Source organism: Zalophus californianus, chromosome 3, assembly GCF_009762305.2.
Source record: "Zalophus californianus isolate mZalCal1 chromosome 3, mZalCal1.pri.v2, whole genome shotgun sequence".
NCBI lineage: Eukaryota > Metazoa > Chordata > Mammalia > Carnivora > Otariidae > Zalophus > Zalophus californianus.
In genome coordinates, this window is record NC_045597.1 from 118,479,672 (window position 1) to 118,500,473 (window position 20,802).

Genomic DNA, 20,802 nt, shown 5'->3' on the forward strand with positions numbered 1-20,802 from the left:
ATTCCTCATTATCAGTGAATTCTTACGTCAAAAGTGCATGGTATGGAAAGAAAAGAGTCGCAATACTAGGTAATAAAAGATAGCAAGCTGTGATTCACAAAGTAAATGAAAAATGTCAAGACATTTTAACAGTGAAGTATTTTAACCATTTTTCCTGTAGTTGAATTTTATAAAGCTGAAGATAACTTATATTCTTAAGTTAAATTTGTACTCTTTTCCAACATTAAATAATTGAAATATTAAACTATTAGAATGTTATTTATAACTATTTTTAATTATTTTATTATAATTGAAATGTTAAGATATTAAGTTATATGACTTTTTTTCTTTTATTAAAAGGTTTTATTTATTTATTTAAGAGAGAGAGCATGAGCTGGGGGAGAGGCAAATGGAGAAGGAGAGGCAGACTCCCCACTGAGCGGGGAGCCAGATGTGAGGCTTGATCCCAGGGTCCTGGGATCGTGACCTGAGCTGAAGGCAGATGCTTAAACCACTGAGCCACCCAGGCGCCCCTAAATGATATGACTTCTAATTGTGCTTTAGTATTTTATACTTTTGTATGGGTTTGCTTGTACTAAGCTCAAATCTCTTATGTCACCTACATGTAATTCAGAAGTTCAGAAATACACATGATCTTTTGAACATGAAGATACTGGTTTAATTTAAATGGCTTTGGTGTTTAAGTTTTCCTCCTCTCTTCCCATTAAGGATTCTGGACTCTACTTATAATATCTCTATCTGCTGGATTCTCCTGCTGTAGCTTTTCTTGGACAGTGACTTATTTTGACTCTTTTGAACCAGGAATGTTTCCTCCTACTCCTCTTTCACCTGCCAAGTTCAAGTAAGTATTCCTGTTTGTTCTTTTTAAATCCATTCCAACCCTGTTGAAATGCTAAAACAGATAGGAGCCAGAGGCTGCTTTAAAATTCTTTTTTTTTTTAAGATTTTATTTATTTATTTGAGAGAGAGAGAGAATGAGAGATAGAGAGCACGAGAGGGAAGAGGGTCAGAGGGAGAAGCAGACTCCCTGCTGAGCAGGGAGCCCGATGTGGGACTCGATCCCGGGACTCCAGGATCATGACCTGAGCCGAAGGCAGTCGCTTAACCAACTGAGCCACCCAGGCGCCCCAGAGGCTGCTTATATGTAAGATAACGTGTGGGTGTCCCTGCCTCTATAAAATATAAATGACTTAAAGTTTTCAGTTTGGCTCAGCCTTTAGATGAATGGGGAATATTTTAAACTCCTTACCTAGGTAATGCAATGGTTTTTTTAAAAAATGAAATTCAAGAAATGTCTAAAAAGTAAGAAATTTTGATTGCTATTTATCCTTTTGGGATGGAATTTCATTTAAACAGTTGATGAAGGCTAAATTTATATCAGCAATGTGGAAGTTTTACTAAGTGCATGTATAAATGGTCAGATTTATATCAATTTAATAATTGGGTTGGACTTCTTAGATTTTAGTTTTGTGTAATAATTAGCGAGTATTTATGGCACCTAATTTATATGTCTAGATCAAATTAGATACATTTCATTGTGGAACAACATTAAATTTCTTTGGTCTGTATTTTCTGTATTTCAAAGACTTTCAGAAAATTCAGTAGTCAGTATTCTAATCTAGTTTATTTATGTCAGGAAAGCTCAAGTTTTAAATACTATAAATTTCCAAATAAGAGTATCTAAGAACTCTAGTTTGTTCTACGAACTGAGGGGTTGGGGAAAAGTGAAGAGTAGAAAATAAATTCTAGTTTAAGATATGTGTGTTGCCAGAGTATTATGGTTGTTATTGTTGCTATTATTACTACCAGCTCCAGCTTGCTTCATAGACAGCTTGTAGAGATCAGATAAAATCTATTTGAGGGACTATAAATAGGAAGTTTAATACTAATGATATTTATTAATAATCATTGTATTACCAGCTCTTATTATTAATAAACATATTTTTCTGTCTTATAAATCTATTTTTAAAACTTTTGGCTTCACTTCAGATGAAATGTATGTGGGTATTTTAAACATCTTAATAAATCTCTATATGAAACATAAATCATACACTTGCCAGTAAATTTTGTATATGTGTGTTAGAAGTGGTTGATGAGTAATTAATAATCTAAATTGACTGAATTATACCCAACAGTGCAATACCATCCCATAGTTTACATGAGTACCGTTCAGTTGCAAAATTTATTTTGCTATGTGATATTGTGTTCAATTCAAATTTATACTCTTGCTGCTCGATGACATTAATTATTTGGTAACAAGGGGTATGCATCTAATGTTGATAATATGAGACTCTTCATAAACCACCAAAAATCATAATCTTATTTTTTTTTCCTTTTATTTCTTTATAGCTCACTTCTCTCCTGTTTCTAGCTAGTAGATCTTGCAGCCTGGATATCAGAAAGCATCTTGCACTTAAAATTATTCAGACTCTAGCCTGTCTTTAAGACATCAGTCTCCATCCACTTAACAAGGCTTGAAACCTTTATTCACTGTATTTATCCTTTGCCAAATGTACTCATTCCTGCGTTTTGAAGTGTTACTGGAATATTTCGTCTTTGTACCCTCAGTGTTTTTGCCCTTTATAAGGCCTTGGCCAGTGAATTTCAGTCCTTCTTCTCCCCTACTCCAAACTTTCACTCTTCGAATTCATCCTGTATACTGTTACCTCTGTGAAAACAGATCTTAGTCACAGCTCTTCCTTGCTTAAAAGTCTTCAGTGGTTTTCTCACTGCCTTCAAAATGATGTCGACTCCCAAGTACAGCAGAACAGTCCTTCCCCAAGTGATCCTACCGTACTTTTCCAGCTTTATCTTCAGCTATTTCTCCAGTGCACCCTATGATAACCCTGGCATCCCTTGAGTAAACTGTACTTTTGAGATGCCATGACTTTACTCTTGTTTTCTCTTCCTGGAATATCTTTCCCTTGCAGATTCTCTTCTACCCCCACCAAAATTCATAAGGCTTATAGATGTTAGAAGCATTTGGAGTTAGAGAAAATCATTTCAGTATTCTCTTAAATAACTGGAATTCTGTGGGCATTTAACTAATTTATTAAAAATCATCTTTGCATTTTGAGGTGCCTAGGTGGCTCAGTTGGTTGAGCATCTGACTCTTGGTTTTGGCTTGGATCATGATCTCAGTGTCATGGGATCCAGTCCCAGAGCCCAATGGGGGGCTCCGTGGTGAGCGGGGAGTCTGCTGGACATTCTTTCCCTCTCCGTCTGCCCCTCCTCCTACTCACTCGAGCGTGCGCACGTTCTCTCTCTAAAAATAAATGAATAAATCTTTTTAAAAAATTACCTTTGCATTTTTTTTAAAGATTTTATTTATTTGAGAGAGAGAGACAGTATGAGAGAGAGCAAGCATGAGCTGGGGAAGGGCAGAGGGAGAGGGAGAGGGAGAAGCAGACTCCCCACTGAGCAGGGAGTCCCAACACAGTACTCGATTCCAGAGCCCGCCCCCCTCATTATGACCTGAGCCAAAGGCAGAAGACGCTTAACCGACTTCACCACCCAGGCACCCGATCTTTGCATTTTTTATTAAACTAGAACCGGTATTGATGGACCTCTGTTTTCAGTGTGTTATTAGTCATTCGATTTTTTCTTTAAGATTTTTTTTTTTTAAGTAATCTGTACACCCAGTGTAGGGCTTGAACTCACAACCCTGAGATCAAGAGTCTCATGCTCCACCGACTGAGCCAGCCAGCTGCTCTTACTCATTCAATTTTTAATACGAGATAGTGTCAGATTAGAGACTTAGATTGCATATTTCTTAATACAGCCCTAAAACCACAGTTTTGAAATAGATATATTATGTTCACATATATATATTTGAATTCCTTTCAATTTGTAAGTTGGATAATTTAATTTTATATATGATAAATCAACTGTTAAATACTCAAGGCCATGAGTGAAACTGTAATTTAAAATTACCTTGTGTTGATACAGACACAGTCCAAAAAAGGCATATAATAAATATAATGATAGATGATGGCATATTAACAGAAACCACAGACAACAAAGGCATATAATATAGTGTTAATTGGTGAAACTGAGTTTTTTAGTGAGAATCCTGCCATCTAGTGCTTGTGGAAAATAATGCAATAACTGTACTTCAGAAATGTCAGAATAAGTATATTCTCTATGTCACCAGTAGAGTGAGAGCTTGTACTAGGAAACAACTTCTCTACCTTCTGAGAAAGTTGAAATCTTCAGAATTTATTTTCTTAGAAATCAGATTTATGTATTTCATTAATTTGTAATATCATGCATTTATAAAAATATCTTTGTAACAGGCTGTGTATTCTTTTATAACTTAAACAATGATGTTAATATAAATATTTTTCCTGATTATATGAAAGTAGTACAAATTCTTTGTTGCAAATTCAAAAAACAAAAAAAATGGGAAAACTTATAAACAGAAAGTGACTGCCAACATTTTAATGTATATCTTTCCATTCTTTGCATATTTTAAAAATTAAACTTGGGATCATAGTATACATACTGTTTTATAAACCTTTTTTTATTTAACATTATGTTGGAACATTTTTTCATTCAGTATTTCTTTTGAATTTTCAGTGTTTTAGATACACTTTAAAGACCAGCCATCGTAGATGTCAGTTTATTTTTAAAGGGAAATCTAATATAAATGATAGCTAGATTCTAAGATAATTTCCTAAACAAGGATTTGCTTTGCTAGAAACTAAAGAAAAGCAGGGTAGTTAAGAATCAAACTGAAGGGACTTTTTTCTTTATTTTTTTAATTGCTCTCACCATGAATATCAAACATGAGAGTAAAATAATTGTGTCTAATTGGTTTATTTAAAAAAGCAGTCTTTTGCTCTCCTTTGCAGATTTTAAACATCTGGGCTTTTTTTTCCTCCCTAAATAAGCTAATTGGTAGAAGTGGAAAAAAAAAATTGAGAGGACTATGTTTACTGTGGGTCTCGGTTGTTTATCCCTAAAAACATAAACTCCTCAAGGGAAGAAAAAACAACATTTTTTGATATTTAGTGAATATTACGTGAAAGGTCTAATGAAATCAATTTGAATCAATAATTCATTGGGAGAGTTGAGATTAGAAAAAAACCCTTTTCTTGTATTCATTATTTTTTCATATTCTTTTATGTTTGTTAGATATTATTTAGTTGAGACTACTACAAAGTACCATACACTGGGTGACTTATATACCACAGAAATTTGTTCCTCTCACAGTTGTGGAGACTGGAAGTCTAAGATCAGGGTGGCAGTTTAGTTGGGTTCTGATGAGAGCTTCTGGGTTGCACATGGCCTCCTCATTGTATCCTCACAAGGCTGAGATCAGGTTTCACCTCATGATCTCATCTAATCCTAATTACCCCCCAAAGGCCTCACCTCCTAATACTATCACATTGAGGGGTAAGGTTTCAGCATATAAATGGGAGAGAGTGTGGAAGGGGGGACAAGTATAATCCATAACAAAACTTAGAAATTTTCGCTTTTATATAAGCACAGGATCTTTAGGAAGTAACAAGACAAAGAACTTTGCAAAGTATGTTTTCAGACAGGTATTTAATGGACTTTAAAAAGGCATATTAAGAAAAATTATTATACTGACTTAGCAAACTTTGAGTTAAAAGGTATACTGTAATGTTACACATGCAGACTTCTCTATTAGGAAGCATTTTCTTTGTGTATTTGGATCAATTATACTTTTAAGTTATTTTCTTAGTTGTTTCTGAAAATGTTACCATGTTAAATAATGAGACAGAGGCAGTAACTTCAGATTAAAGTGTCTATATGGCTTTCCCAACTTATCACTATAAGTCATTATTTTCTCTTCTAGTCTACTTAATCAACATCTCCAGTTCACTTCACATTAGTTTTCCCCATTCATTCGTTCAGTTTTCTCAGTGATTTCCAAGCAGGCAAATATAACTATATATGTAATCAGTATTTCACACTGTGGTTATCTGCTTTAATTATAGTTTCCAGGAGTTAGGTATGTGACCGACCCACGCAAAGATACCTCATTATTTAAGTTCTCCTGATTGGGGAGGAAGTTAGGTATGGCTAGGGGTGTCTAGAAGCGGAGTATTTCCTAACAGTGAATTTCACATTACCTGTGCCCCATCTAGTGGAGCGGTGTTGTAGCTGCAGGTTTATAGTTCATCATGCTAAAAATAAAAACTATTCAATTATTACAATAGGTCCCACCTAGGGTAGAAATGTTACTTTGTAGTCTAGAAATAAATTTAGTGGAAAAATTGTAATGTAAGTGATGGGTTTAGCAAACAGCACGATGTCTAAAGCTCATTTGTTTTGTAATTAAGAATCAAAATATTTAATAACTGTGATACGAAAAATAGTGAAGGAAGTCATTAAATTTGTCTGCTTTGTAGTGATTTTAATGTAGAGTCAGTCAGGGGTCAAGGCCAACCAACATTCTTAAGTTAAGGGTGTTCCTTCATTGGAGTCAATAGTGTTAGTTAACAAAAGTCTTATTGTTGGAATGAAAAACTGTGCATTTAGATAAAAATTAAAATTTAACAGCATATGACTATAACCTTCAAACCAAGAAGTTAACTTTGTAGGCATAGGATTATTATCTTATGCTAGAAATACCCACAGAGACTTATTTTCAAGGAGAAAAAACATCAATGCTTGTGTTTAAAGTTATTAAGGATGGGCTGTATTATAGAAATCAAGGATTATAAATAAAAAGAAACAAAACAAAATAAGTATTACTGGAAATTTCAAATTTTAACCTTATGCTGGTCAAAGGTAATATAAAAAAGTAAGGTTTCTGGTTAATTGGTTATCTGAATCCAAAGTCTGGATTATTGAATCTCTTGCTGAGAAACTGATTTTAAATAATTTTTCTCCTTCTTGAGAAATATTATACAAATAGCATGTCATGCATTCACCACGTGTTGTAGATTTTGGAGAATGTCTTAGTTCTTCATAAAACCTCTGTTGTCTTCTAAGAAATTTATCATCACGAATATTACAAGTGAAGATGAGTCTTTTTGAGGATAGAATGAATTATTGGTTGTAATCATGACTTTTTTGATGCGGAGTTCATGGTCAAAAAGTAGGGAAACTTTACAATTATTGGTATTATGTCATGACTTCTAGGAATGTGCAAACCAAGAGTAGTGTCTTTCCACTAAACCTGCTTTAAATACTATCTATGGCATTTGACTGGCAGTCTATGGTATTTCATAGTTAATTAACAAACCAAGAGCTATCTGCTGCCTTCCTGAAACTTGGTCTTTTTTGTCAGGATCATTCTGAGTTGTCTGCCTTTCTATATCTTTTTCCAGTCACAAGTGATATTTGGTAAATATGAAGATACACAGTTGCAAAAAAACACATGCTTTTAATTAAATTTAATTTATTTCTATAAAGTCTTGTTTGTTTTTTAGTATATTGCCTATTTGGAATCTGCAAAGTAAAGTAGAAGTGAACAGTTGGTTTTTGTGTGAATTGCTTTTTGGTGAACGGTTTTTGGTAATCATTTTACAGACTAAAAATTAACACATGTGATCTGATACTCTTGCATGTGGTTTTGTTTTTGTTTTTGTTTTTTTTAGTAGGCTCCATGCCCAGCGTGGAGCCCAACGCAGGGCTTAAACTCACAATCCAGATATCAAGAGTTGAATGCTTAACTGACTGAGCCACCCAGGCAGGCGCCTCTGTGTTATTTTCTATGTATAGTGTCCTGGATGTAATCAGATGCTGAAATAATTATATTTTCATTACATTTATATATGAGTATGTGTTGTTGTAGAAGGGAAGCATACAATGAGTAAAATATTTAATTCTAGAAAATTCCAGTTTTAGGATTGGCATTGCTGTGTTAGAATATTCTTTTTTTATTCAACATTAGGTTTATTTTTCTGTTATTAAAGAGTTTTCTCTAACTTCTTGTCCTTCTTAACTTTGGGGGCTTTAATTCTTGGGGGTTAAGAAGATACGGACAAATACAATAATAAAATCATGGTAGAAATGAGGTCATGGGAACGCCTGGGTGGCTCAGTCGGTTAAGCATCTGCCTTCGGCTCAGGTCAGGATCTATGGGTCCTGGGATCGAGCCCCTCATTGGACTCCCTGCTCAGCGGGGAGTCTGCTTTTCCCTTTCCCTCTGCCTCTCCCCCAGCTTGTGCTGTCTCTCTTACTCACTCTCTCTCTCAAATAAATAAATAAAATATTTTTTTTAAAAAAAGAAAAGAAATGGGGTCATGGATTCTTTGGCAGTGATATCAATCTTAGAGGTCAAGGTAAGTGGGTGACTTAGTATTTAAATTAGAAGTCCTTTTCTAGGCACACTGTTGAACATTGAGCACAATAAATTGACTCTACAACTTTTTCATATAGATTTTGGAGAGCTGCCTCTTTGTTGAATCAGATTCTTTATTGCCTTGGACTAATGAAACAGATGTCAGATGGCTAATTGCAGTAGGAGAGAAAACCTACAGACAAAGGAGATAGATCAAGAACTTGGCCTTGATATTTGAGCATCCTGAAGTTTCATTATCTAGATACTGTTTGGAGCCATCAGTTGCAATGTGGTCACTATTAATAAATATATTGATGGTACTGCACTGTGGCTTCTTGAAGTAAAGGGTTAAAATATATGCATGTCTTATATATTCCATTATTGTTCTGAATGGAAACTTAAATAGATATAACAAAGTCCAGTAAGAAATCATACTCGGTTCCCTTGTTTTCATAAAGTAATGTAGCAAGTGAGTATTTGCTTTGTACCTGTTTGCTATGGCTGCCAATTATCTTTTATTGGGTCATTGTTACTTATTTTGAGATTTTATCCTTTGTATTCTTTTGATATAGACACTCTTTCTTTAATGAAATATGCTGATATTAGTTAGTAATGATTTTTTTCTTTTTTTCTTTTTTTTTAAGAATTTACTTATTTGAGAGAGATAGAGCACATGAATGGGGGGGGGGTGCAGAAGGAGAGGGAGAAGCATACTCCCCGCTGAGCAGAGAGCCCATCGCAGGGCTCGATTCCAGGACCCCAGAATAATGACCTGAGCCGAAGGCAGACACTCAACCGACTGAGCCACCCAGATGCCCCTAGCTAGTAGTGATTTTCAAACATTGTTCTTGGCAAAGTGAAAGTTTGGCAAAAAAAACACAGTGTCAGTTACTTCCTTTTTTCAAAATAATCTTTTTTTAACTGACTCATGAAATCTAAAGACTTGGGAACCCATTATTCTTGTATCTTTTGTACTATTTGCCCTAACTTCCTATGGAATAAGGACTTTGTTTAATCAGGATAGTACTCAGCACAGATGGATGTTTTGGGGCATTTTTCTACCTCAACACACTGGTGAATAAAGTTAAAATGTTTGACATTATTCAGTTTGCAACCTAGTAGATTGCTATATATAGATAAACTGTGGGTTAATACGTACATACTTTCATCCAACCAGATACACCTTTATTTCCGTTTGACTGATTTTCAAGGAATTGAGTACAATAAGAGATATTTAAAACGTATACATATGGGGGCACCTGGGTGGCTCAGTCATTAAGCGTCTGCCTTCCGCTCAGGTCATGGTCTCAGGGTCCTGGAATTGAGCCCCGCATCGGGCTCCCTGCTCTGCGGGGAGCCTGCTTCTCCCTTTCCCTCTGCCTGCCACTCCCCCTGCTTGTGCACGTTCTCTCTCTCAAATAAATAAAATCTTAAAAAAAAATAAAATGTATACATATGTAATTCCATTTTAAAGAACTTTGCTCATCTTTAGGATCTTTCAGTGCCCATAGATCATTACATCAGTTAATATCACACTGGCAAAGCATGGGATTGTGACTCAATTAAAATTTCTAGTTGGCAAAATTCTAGATAGAAGACTAGTGTACATAGGGAGGGATAATTATTGCAGGATTGAGATCCAAAAGGGATTAAAGACCTCATGCAGACCATCCTTATGCTATACAGGAGATAGTAGGACCAGAGAAGTTGGCAGTATAGCTAGGAAACGAAATAAAATGCTAAGGAGAATAAAGTCTTTTTAAAAATAAGGAAACTCTTAAAAGTTGAAATTTTAAATTCTATTATAACATAGTTTACTAATGTGTAGATTGATAAATCAACTTGCTCCATTAGGATGGTACATTATTTATTTATGATGAAGTCCTTGAGCCCAGTAAGGGGCTCCATCCCAGGACCCTGAGATCATGACCTGAGCCAAAACCAAGATTCAGACGCTCAACTGAATGAGCCACCCAGGCACCCCAGCTCCTACGTATTTTTAAGAATGATACATTACAATGAAGTGTCTATGTTTATACTCACCTTTTACATCTTTTAAGTAAATGTTTATCCAGATAATCTTTACCTCAGATTTATCATGAAACCCTGAAGTCAATACACAGCCATGTTTCTAATGATTTTATATTTTAATAGCATTTTCTATTTTTCAATAATTTAGAAGTTTATTTGTTAGGACAGTGACCATGACTTAAAATTTGTCCTTACTGATTTTTTGTAATTTGTGATTATAGAATTAATACAAGCTCATTATAAAACAGTACAAGCTCATTATAAAACAGCACAGAATTATATACTTTTGAAGGTGAAAGTCTTGCAGAGTCTCATTTAAAATAACCTGTAATATAACTAGTGTTAACAGACTAGTTCCTAATTATTTCTGTATTTGTAATCTTCTTGATTAGTAAAACCTTATGACTATATACATATGTGAATATGTGTGTATATGGTTGTGTGTGTGTATGCATTTGAAGTATATCACTCCACTCAAATATAACTATACTTTAAAATCTGATAAGCTGGGTGCCTGGGTGGCTCAGTTGGTTAGGCGACTGCCATCGGCTCAGGTCATGATCCTGGAGTTCCAGGATCAAGTCCCGCATCGGGCTCCCTGCTCAGCAGGGAGTCTGCTTCTCCCTCTGACCCTCCCCCCTCTCATGTGCTCTCTCTCTGTCTCATTCTCTCTCAAATAAATGAATAAAATCTTTAAAAAAATAAAAAAATAAAATTTGGTAAGCTAACTAATAAGATAGTTTTAATCTTATTCTTTGATACTTCATTCTAAAAATAATTTGCTGCATTTTATCCTAAGAGGTTATTTTGAATGTACATATATAAACACACTTATATACCCAGTGTGTAGCCACTGTCCTAACAAGGTAAATCTGTAATAGGAAGAAAGAAATAGGAGAAATTTTCTTCCGCAGGTAGTCTCTTACTTGATTTCTTACTTGAATTCCCTGTCATAAAAAATTTCAAAGAAGTCATGAAATCTATTTAGAACATGATGCTACAGTGAAACAAATTTTATGTGTTTGTTCAACCTATTTCTTTGTTTAAAATTACAGTGAATTTGAAGTTTTCATATAGAAAGTAATTGGGATAGATTTCTGAAGTAATGGTCTAGTTAGAAATCTCCTTGCTAATTTGTAGATGTCCAAACAATGAGCAACAGTATTTACTTTGAGGCTTTTAGAATCACTGGAAGATTTAGCTGAAAATAGAGATTCTGATTCATTATGTCTGGGGTGGGGTCTGAGATTCTGAGTTTCCAGGAAATTCACAGGCGTTGCTTATATAAATGCTGGTCTATGGACTATACTTTGAATAGGAGGGCTTTACAACAGAAGTCAGCAAACTTTTTCCGTAAGGGGCCAAGTGGTGTGTATTTTTAGCTTTGTGGATAATATGGTCTCTCACATAGCCGTAAAGTTGAAATAAGTTGATTTTTAGCACCAAAGCAGCCATAGACAATACCTAAAGGAACGAGTGAGGCCATGTTCCAGTAAAAAGAAACAGGTGCCGGACAAGTGTGTCCTAGTTTGCCAACCCCTGCTTTAGGAGACTGCTCTGAAATTAGATGGTGCTTACAAAAGATTTTTAATTTGGGGGCAAAAAATATATATATATATATTAGGTAGGGTAGGCTTGTCTGTTCATATAATTTTAATTGGCTAGTTTTATAGCTGGAAGGGTATGACATACATTTCTAAAAATCACATTTCAGTTTTGGAAAACAGGTAACTACTTTATACCTTATTGATAAACTTAATAACTTTTACTGAATACCTGAGTTTTAATGAACAAATGATGATACTAAAGTAGTAATGAAAGATCAACTAAAGGCTGCCGTTTGAATAAGCAGGAAAGCTTACAACTTGAGGATGTTTAAAATTATAACAAAATAAATAAGACAGCTGCTCTAAAGCCCATTGTATTTAGTTTACTCACTTCTTTAGATTGTGAATCCAAAGTGACTTCCTTGCCAAGATTGGGAAATGTTTTTCAGGGTTAAGAAGTGGAGTGGGAAACATAATTTAGTGGCGAGGAAAATAATTGTAATTGAAATTTTATAATAGGAAAGCCAAAGTAAATACAAATTTTTGTTGTTCCGTTGTTATGAACTATAAGAAAAACTGGCTTCCTTTTACCGGGCCTTGTGTAAAGAAAAAGTTTGATGTGCCTGTCCTATAAAATTGCAAAATTGTAGAGGTCAAAAGAAAGGTCAAGTAGGAGAGAGAGCCTGGAGCAAAGCTAATGAAATGTTAAAATAGCAGAAGACTTCAAATTGATTCTAAAATAGGGCAAGGCCTGTGGTGTTCCGTATAAAGAGAATAATGAGGCAGAGTTGAATCATCCAAACTAAGATCTGAGTAACCAGAGTTCACAGCCCTCACCGTCTGAACTAAAATCTCAGCTAGCTCTCTCAATCCATGCATCCATCCATCCATCGATCCATCTCCTTTTTTCCCCCTGTGGCTCATCCAAATCCTTATCACATCATACTCTTTTCTGGGGGCTCCGCTTCCAGTCACAGAAAGGTCATTGTGAGTGAACTTAATGCTTCTTCCATCCCCTTCTCGTGATTATAAACTTCCTTTACATACACACCCATTATCCTATTTCTCTTCTCTCAGAGTATTAAGTGTCCTTCCACCTGCCCAAACTTAAGTTTACTTCCTTTGCTCTAGATCCTATACCCTGCCCATCCCTGCAATTCCATTTTTCATATATCTTCAGCCTTTCCCTTTGTATCTAGTCTTCTTGTTAGAATATTTCTAAGACATTCGAGTTTCTCCTCTGGTAGAGAAAAAAAATCCTCATGCCCAGTTCTGCTCTCCACTTCTAAGCATCTTGGAAGACTAGAGAAGGGGTAGGCCCTGTCTCCACAGTAACTGTATTTGCTAGTAGAGGTCTCTTGCAGTTACCCCTACACTAAATTGTTTTCTCCTTGAATTGACTGCAGTCCTCCTAATTACAAAATTTAATGTTCATTTTTTTTTTTTTGAGAGAGCGCTCCAGTGTGCATGCATGCACACACACATTGGGGAGGGTGGGTGGGTGGCAAAGGGAGAGGGAGAGAGAGAGTCCCAGGGTTCTGTGCCCAGCCCAGGGCCCAATGCAGAGCCCAATACAGGGCTCAGTCTCACAACCCTGAGATCATGACCTGAGTTGAAAACAAGAAATCGGATGCCCAACAGACTAAACTACCCAGGTGCCCTGTGCATTTTTCAATCCATTATTTGAGATGGCTTATGATTCCTCCTCAGAATTCTCTTCTTTCTTAATCTCTGTGACACCACTCCCTCCTGTTTTCTTTCAGCCTTTTGATCACTACTTCTCACTTGTGGAATCACTTTTTTCAGCTGCTACTAGTTGGCTGAAGACTTGCAAGTCTATCTGGCCTGCCTTGAGGCTCTTTCCTGAGAAACCTGCCTTTTGGTTTTTATTTGTATTTCCTGTTGCTTGCTGGGAATTTTTACTTCAGTGTCCTGCAGGCATAGTTCAGTTTAGTATATCTGAAATTGACTTCATTATTTCTCACTGCCCACCAACCTGTTTCTTCTCTTGGCTTCCCAGTCGTGGTGAATGATATTCTCTTCAGCCAGTAACTCAGGTGAGAAGCCTGGCATTGCCTTCAGTTCTTCCTTCTCTCTCAGTAACTCCAATAAATGCAACAAATATTGCTAATGTTATCTTAGTTAATCGTCACAGAAACGCTATAGAGAGGAATTGTTATTCTCATTTTAAAGATGAAGAATTAGATTTTCAGGTAAGTTAATGTAGTTTTGTAAGTACTAGAGCCATGGTTAAATTCCAGTTGAGAGAGAGTTGGCTTTCCAGATCCTTTACTCTAACCATACTAAACCATTAACCATCTCCATTGTTTCTTGCTTCTACACATGTTGTTATTTCTTTAGATCTCTAATTTCCTCACACTCAGTTTTAGATGGGGCATTAACTCTTCTGTAGACTCTCTCCCCTTCTACAAGCCAGATGGCTCTCTTATGTTCCAGTAATGCTGTCTAAAACTTTTAACACTCAGCACATTGTATCATTAGACTCTTATCTTTGAAGACAATACTGAGGACAGTACTGATTCCTGCTCATTTCTCTATCTCCCATATATAATGCCTGATATAGATAATACATTATATAAATTTTGGTGAAGTAAAAGAGAAAATTATAAAATAAAGAACTTCAGAGTATAAAGTAAGGGGTGAATGTATGTTGTTCTTTCCTTAATGAGAGACAGCAATTCCTAACAGAGGGAAGCTTGCTTTTTAAAATTCTAAACCTTATGTCCTAAATAGCACTGGTAAAATTAGCTGGAATACACACATCTTTATTCTCTCCAGCCATTTCTAATAAGTAATTTTTTCGGAAAAAGAATACAAAAGAAGTTGTATCATTTTGTGTTTCTGAAAGAAACATAAAAGGAAATACACTCTGCAAGTAAGTAATTGAAATGTAGTGGTGTTTAGTATTTTCCTTCAGATTTTGGGTTTGGTTAAGAACTTTTGATTCCAGATGAAGAACTGATAGTTATTCCAACCAAAGCTCACACAGCTTAAAATTCTTTGGGAATTGGGGATTTCTTGGCCAGGGATAGAATGAAAAATAAAAGGCAGTTCACATGTGTGAAGGGGGAATAAATTAGTACCAACTAGCTCATCCTATCTCTGTCTGAGCCAGTCGGACACAGAAACAAATAGCCAGTTGGTTCTTATTGTAGACCCTTAATATAAACTTCTTATTCTGGTAAGCACAGAGAGCTTATTAGAGAGTGAAAAGGTAAGCCATAAACCGAAGAAGATATTTGTGATGATTGACAAAAGAATTTGTATATAGAATATGCAAAGAGCTCTGTAAACCAATAGAAAAATGAGCAAATGAACAGGAATTTCAAAAAGAGAATATTTGAATGGGCAATAAGTATGTTTGTCATCAGAAAAATAAATATTAAAAGCACAACAACAGACCCACTAAAATTAAAAAGACTGATAATACTAAATGGTGACAGTGCAGAACAAATGAAACTCATACATTGCCAGTAGAAATGTACAGAGTCAACTACTTTGGGAAAATGTTTGATGTTTCTACTAAAGTCAAATTTACATCTACCTTATAACCCAGCAATTCCATTCCTAGGGTATACCCAAGGGAAATGAGTGCAGGTGTCTCCTACCCAACAAAGATATGTAGCATTATGTTCATAGTATCTCTCTTTATAGGAGCCTCATATTGGAAATGACCCAAATGCTCAGTAGTAGAGTGGAAAAGTTTTATTATTTTTATACCGTGGAGTACTAAACTGTAATACAAAAGAACAATGCTACATACAACAACATGGATGATTCTCACAGACATAATATTGAGCAAAAGAATCCAGACACAGAAGAAAATATATGAAGGCATGTAGATGGGGCAGGTGAAACCAGGCATCATGATAATAAATGGTTATAGTGGTTATCTCAGGATTTGGGGGTGGGGGGAGGTGGATATTGATGCGGAAGAGGAACAAAGGAGCTTTCTTTGGTACTGGAAATGTTTTGTATTTGATCTGGATGGTTGGTACATGAAGGTATACCATGATAAAAATTCATTGATCTGTATACATGTTAGGCATTTCCACTTTTCTGCGTATACTTTAATTTAAAAAGTAACATGCAGGGGCACCTGGGTGGCTCATTCGTTAAGCGTCTGCCTTCGGCTCAGGTTATGTTCCCGGTGTCCTGGGATCGAGCCCTGCATCGGGCTCCCTGCTCAACGGGAAGCCTGCTTCTCTCCCTCTCCCACTCCCCCTGCTTGTGTTCCCTCTCTCGCTGTGTCCTCTCTGTCAAATAAATAAATAAAATCTTAAAAAAAAAAAGTAACATATATAGAGATTGAGTAAGGTAAGTACCATACTTAGTCCTGGTTTTTTAATTCAGAACATGCCCTTTACAAGAGATAAGTAAAGGGTGTTGACAGAGGGGAACCAGGATAACTTCAGTTTTCTGCAGTACTTCAAAGATCACAAATAAGTCATAGGAGAAAAAAACCTGCCATGCAGGGGTTGTCTTTCTTCCCCAGAGAGGAAAATAGGAAAATCATGATGAGTATTTTGAAAAGGAATTTTAAAGCAAGTGATTCCTCAAAGATTTTAAGTCCCTTGCCTAACAGTACATGTGTGACAACTACTACAGTGTTCCTAGTGGGAATATGGTACATTTGAGATGGTAGAAAGATTAAGAATCACTTCTCTAGAGCATTTCTTCATTGCCATTAAAATTCCTTGCTTTGCCTGTTCTGTAAGAGTCACTTAACATTTGAGCATGTACATCTCTGTAAAATTCAATTATACATACCTGTATTTTAGTTTAGTAAACTACTTCAGAGGTTTTTCTATTTTTATGGGAGTCCTGGGTCAAAAACTAGTGAAAGAGAACAATTAACTCCTGAAATTCTGTTCCATGATTAACTTCATTTTGTTAGTATGAATTTATTTATTTATTTTTTTTAAAGATTTTATTTATTTATTTGAGAGAGAGAGAATGAGAGATAGAGAGCACGAGAGGGAAGAGGGTCAGAGGGAGAAGCAGACCCCCCTGCTGAGCAGGGAGCCCGATGTGGGACTCGATCCCGGGACTCCGGGATCATGACCTGAGCCGAAGGCAGTCGCTTAACCACCTGAGCCACCCAGGCGCCCTGTTAGTATGAGTTTAAATGTTCTTGGGTCATTAGTGTTTTTTTTTTTTATAATGAATGACAGTGCTGATAGTTCAGTTTTATAATTAGCTTTCTATTCACTAATCAATACATATTTGAGGGAGTTTTTTTTAATCTAGTGTATCTATTTTACTTTACCATATAGTAAGTAATACAGTGAAGTAGATTAACCCTTAATGGTACACACGAGGCATCTTAAACTAGTCCCTAGGTGAGTGAGGTTGAGTGGAGAATATGAATAATAATAATAGGGGCTATCAGGAAGTATCCCAGCCTTCTCTAATCTCAGGTGAATGCAAAGATGGTATTCTTTGAGGAGTGTATCTTCTTCATTCCCTGCCAGTGATCTTTTAGGGCTAGAATCTTTCAAATGTTAATTCAAATCCAAGTACCTCCCTGTCTGTGACCTGTACTTAGGGGAGGAGGAGAAGACATAGGCATGGTGACCCTCAGTCCAGAGGTCTTACTATTAATGACTTTGGGCTCTTATTCCTGCAGTGCACCTCCCTGTATGTCCTCAATTTGGATTGTTCCAGTGAGGAAAAGATTCTGTTCTTCCTCCGGCACCAATTGGATATTAGCTTCTATTTTTTTTTTTTTAGCATGTCTCATCTTTATGAGGATAAGCAAAGAGTATTATTGCAATAGTTAGTGGAGGGAATGTTAAAGAAAATGTAGTAAAATAAGTAAAATTGCTGTGAGATAGAGGAATCAAATGTCAGGGAAAATCTGTGCACATAAGCTAGTTGGCACTCAGTAATCATAAAACAAGAGATGTGTCTTTGCTGATACTTAGGAACTCATTGAAAGCCACTTCAATTAAGTAACCTATTAAGTTGAGAACTGAAATGTCTATAAAAGACATAATCTGATTTATGACTCACATATGGATAAGTGCTGTTTTTAGTGCTTAAAGAAAGAGTAGTTTCTTCATGTAATCTAAAAATGGTACAAACAGGACAAATAATACGTATTTTTAGTTCTAAGTGAGAACAAGAGACAGGGAAACAGTGCTAATTAACGAAAGAACATGCTTGTAATGTAACAAGATTTATACCGTAGAATTAGGTTATGATACACTCAGTGACTATGAAGCACAGTAAAGAAGTTTAAGGGATTAAATTGAACATTTTGCTCTAATGAAACTGAAAAATTATATTTGATAACCAGGACAGTTTTTGACAGAGAACTTAGGGTCACTCTATTCACTAATCCTGCAAATGTCCAATATTCTCTTTTAACGTGTAAAATATTAGGGAAACATATTTTTAGGTTGTAAGCATTTTCCATAAAAACTGATGGTGTTTCTGTTATACCAAATTACATTTTCCTTTTTTCATTTGTTTTTTTCCCCCTAGGAAACTGACTGGACATTCTTTCCACATGGGCTATAGCATGGCAATTTTGAACGGCATTGTTGCTGCTCTTACTGTAGCATGGTGCCTCATGTAAACCCACACTGAAGCAATATTTTTGGCAAAACTTAGTCATGATTGCTTTGTAATAACAGGGAAGAACATCATTTCATCATTTGTCTACTCAGAAGACCAAGAAACCTGCTGTTATGTGGTTCAGATATGTCATACCATCATCATTATGGAGGACCTTTTTTTTTTTGTAAATGGAGGACCTTCGTAAGCACCATTCTAGAACTTAGACATTGAGAATATCTGAGTATTAAGTTTCAAGTAATTTCTCAAAAATGTAAGATGTTTACCTCGTCTTTTTACTTTTGTGTGCATTGTCCTTATACATTATAGAAACATTTTAATGGAATTCAAACATGAAAACTTGAATATGGGATGTTATGTATAATACTACAATTTTGCTAAGAAATACTAGTAGACTGTTTAAATGAGATAGAAATGCTTCTTATTTATTCATGGTATTAGAAAAGCAAACAATGCCTACTACTTCGACATTTTATAGAAGCTACTTTGAAATCAGAATATTTAGTTTTCAATAGTCATAATCTACGGAAGGTGCATTTATATTTTTTAATGGGGTATAATTCCTTATGTGTTTTTTTATATATTTTCCTACTACATATTGAATTTGTATGTTTTTTAAATTGCTACATCTAGACAAATGTATGTTAGTTTTTAGCTGGTGGAAACCTAATACCTACCATTTTAAATAAGTATTTTGTTGTTTTTTTTTTAAACAAACAAACAAAAAAACCCCACAAAAAACAAACACATTGATCTGAGTTTAAAATTAAGTAAACCTATTTTAGCAAAAAAATCTGATAAAAAGTAAATTACTTAAGCCATTAAATTATTTGAGAAAGTTGAAGTTGTTCATTATTTCTGTTTCCACAGTTGAGAATATTTGTCTTCGTGTGTATATGATTACTCCAACGGAACTGATACTATTTTGTTTTTAATAAATATAAATCTGAAATTTTTATATTTAGAAATGCTTGAACTACTTTGTTTTTAACTCAACAATTTAGTTACCAAAATAGAAAAGATATTTTGATAGTGGATATGTTTCATAGTTTTCGTATTTAAATGTTCTTCTACAATTGTGTTTGTTTTTGTTTTCATCGTAATTAAGCTTAATTGTTCCCACTTCTTTTCTAAATACCTGTTTAGAAAGTCTCTTCAATTTTAGAAAGATGGGCTATTTAAAATGCCGTTTTCCCTGGCCATAGAAAAATTTCTATTAGGAAAGCATTGTGTAGCAAAACTACTTATTCAGGCTGAAAGGGAAATGAGTATGTGCAGTGTGTTCCTGTTAGGTGCTAGGTGTTGTTACTGAGTAAATGATTTAATGATATTTCTAAAAGTCTTAACACATTTTTGCTACTCAGAAACCTTCCATTGGAAATGACAAATGCTGCTCCAATTTAAATTATCTGAAGCGGTTAGATTAATATGGGGGGAGGGGTGTTTGTGTACACACACACACACACACACACACACACACACACACACCCCTATCTCATGGCTTAAAGTATTCCTTCCAGAGTGGTCGAAATGAATTTATTTTCACTCTCTTTCTCCTCACCGTCTCCCAGCTCTTCCATTGCAATTGAATGTACAGGTAACAAAATTAGTTTTCCTTCTCTCCACCCTTCCAGACCTTCCCCCCCACCCACCCAATTTGGATAGCTCCTTCCAGATTCTTTGTGTCCTATGACTAAAAAAAAATTACAGTACACCCTCTATATGTAGGTATCTATAAGATATTATATATATATAATATATATATAATATAATATAAATACCTATATCTGTAAGATAGTTCTTCTGGACTAGCACTCCTCTTTCTTGGGAAGTTCCTCTCTCCAGTTCATCATAGGGTACAAATATAAACCATCCTACTTCCATAGCAGAGTGATTGAGTAAGGATAGGTATGTAACCAAAGCTAGGTCAGTCCTAGCTTCTCATCCCTCTGGGCCACAATGATTGCAACAGGGGTGCCAGAAAGATTGGATTTCAGTGAAGACCTCTCCCTGGCTTACAGAGAACTGTCTTCTCATTATATCCTTGCTTGGTGGAGAGAAGGCCAGCTATCTTCCTCTTATAATGATACTAATTTCATCATGGGGCCTTCACCCTCATGACCTAATTACCTCCCAGAGCACTACCCCCTAATACTATCTTATTGGGGCTTAGAGTTTCAACAAATGAATTTGGGGAGGGGATAAACCTGCAGTCCATAACAATATCCAATATCAAAAGTAGCTTCTTCGAAAAGATAGATTTCTAGTAAAACATTTTAAAGGAAGATTTTCTATATTTGTCTATTTTTCCATTTCTGCTCTGTTCTTGATTGTATCAGGGCCCTATATTGCAAGCAACAG

General features: G+C 35.5%; 1 protein-coding gene across 3 annotated transcripts in view; it reads left to right on the forward strand.

The window, feature by feature from the left end:
• Positions 1-20,802, forward strand: part of ARL6IP6 (ADP ribosylation factor like GTPase 6 interacting protein 6) — a 45,184-nt gene that overhangs the window by 10,401 nt on the left and 13,981 nt on the right. The window contains exons 3-5 of one of the 3 annotated variants that reach the window (XR_003518991.2): positions 709-841; positions 18,349-18,694; positions 19,312-19,385. Coding sequence is in view for 1 of the 3 variants with exons in the window: in XM_027588448.1 (XP_027444249.1) it covers positions 709-841; positions 18,349-18,442 (227 nt within the window). In the remaining 2 variants the exon portion in view is untranslated. Of the gene's footprint in view, positions 1-708; positions 842-18,348; positions 19,410-20,802 lie in introns of those variants that run through there. The other 2 variants (XR_003518992.2, XM_027588448.1) reach the window with 2 other exon arrangements.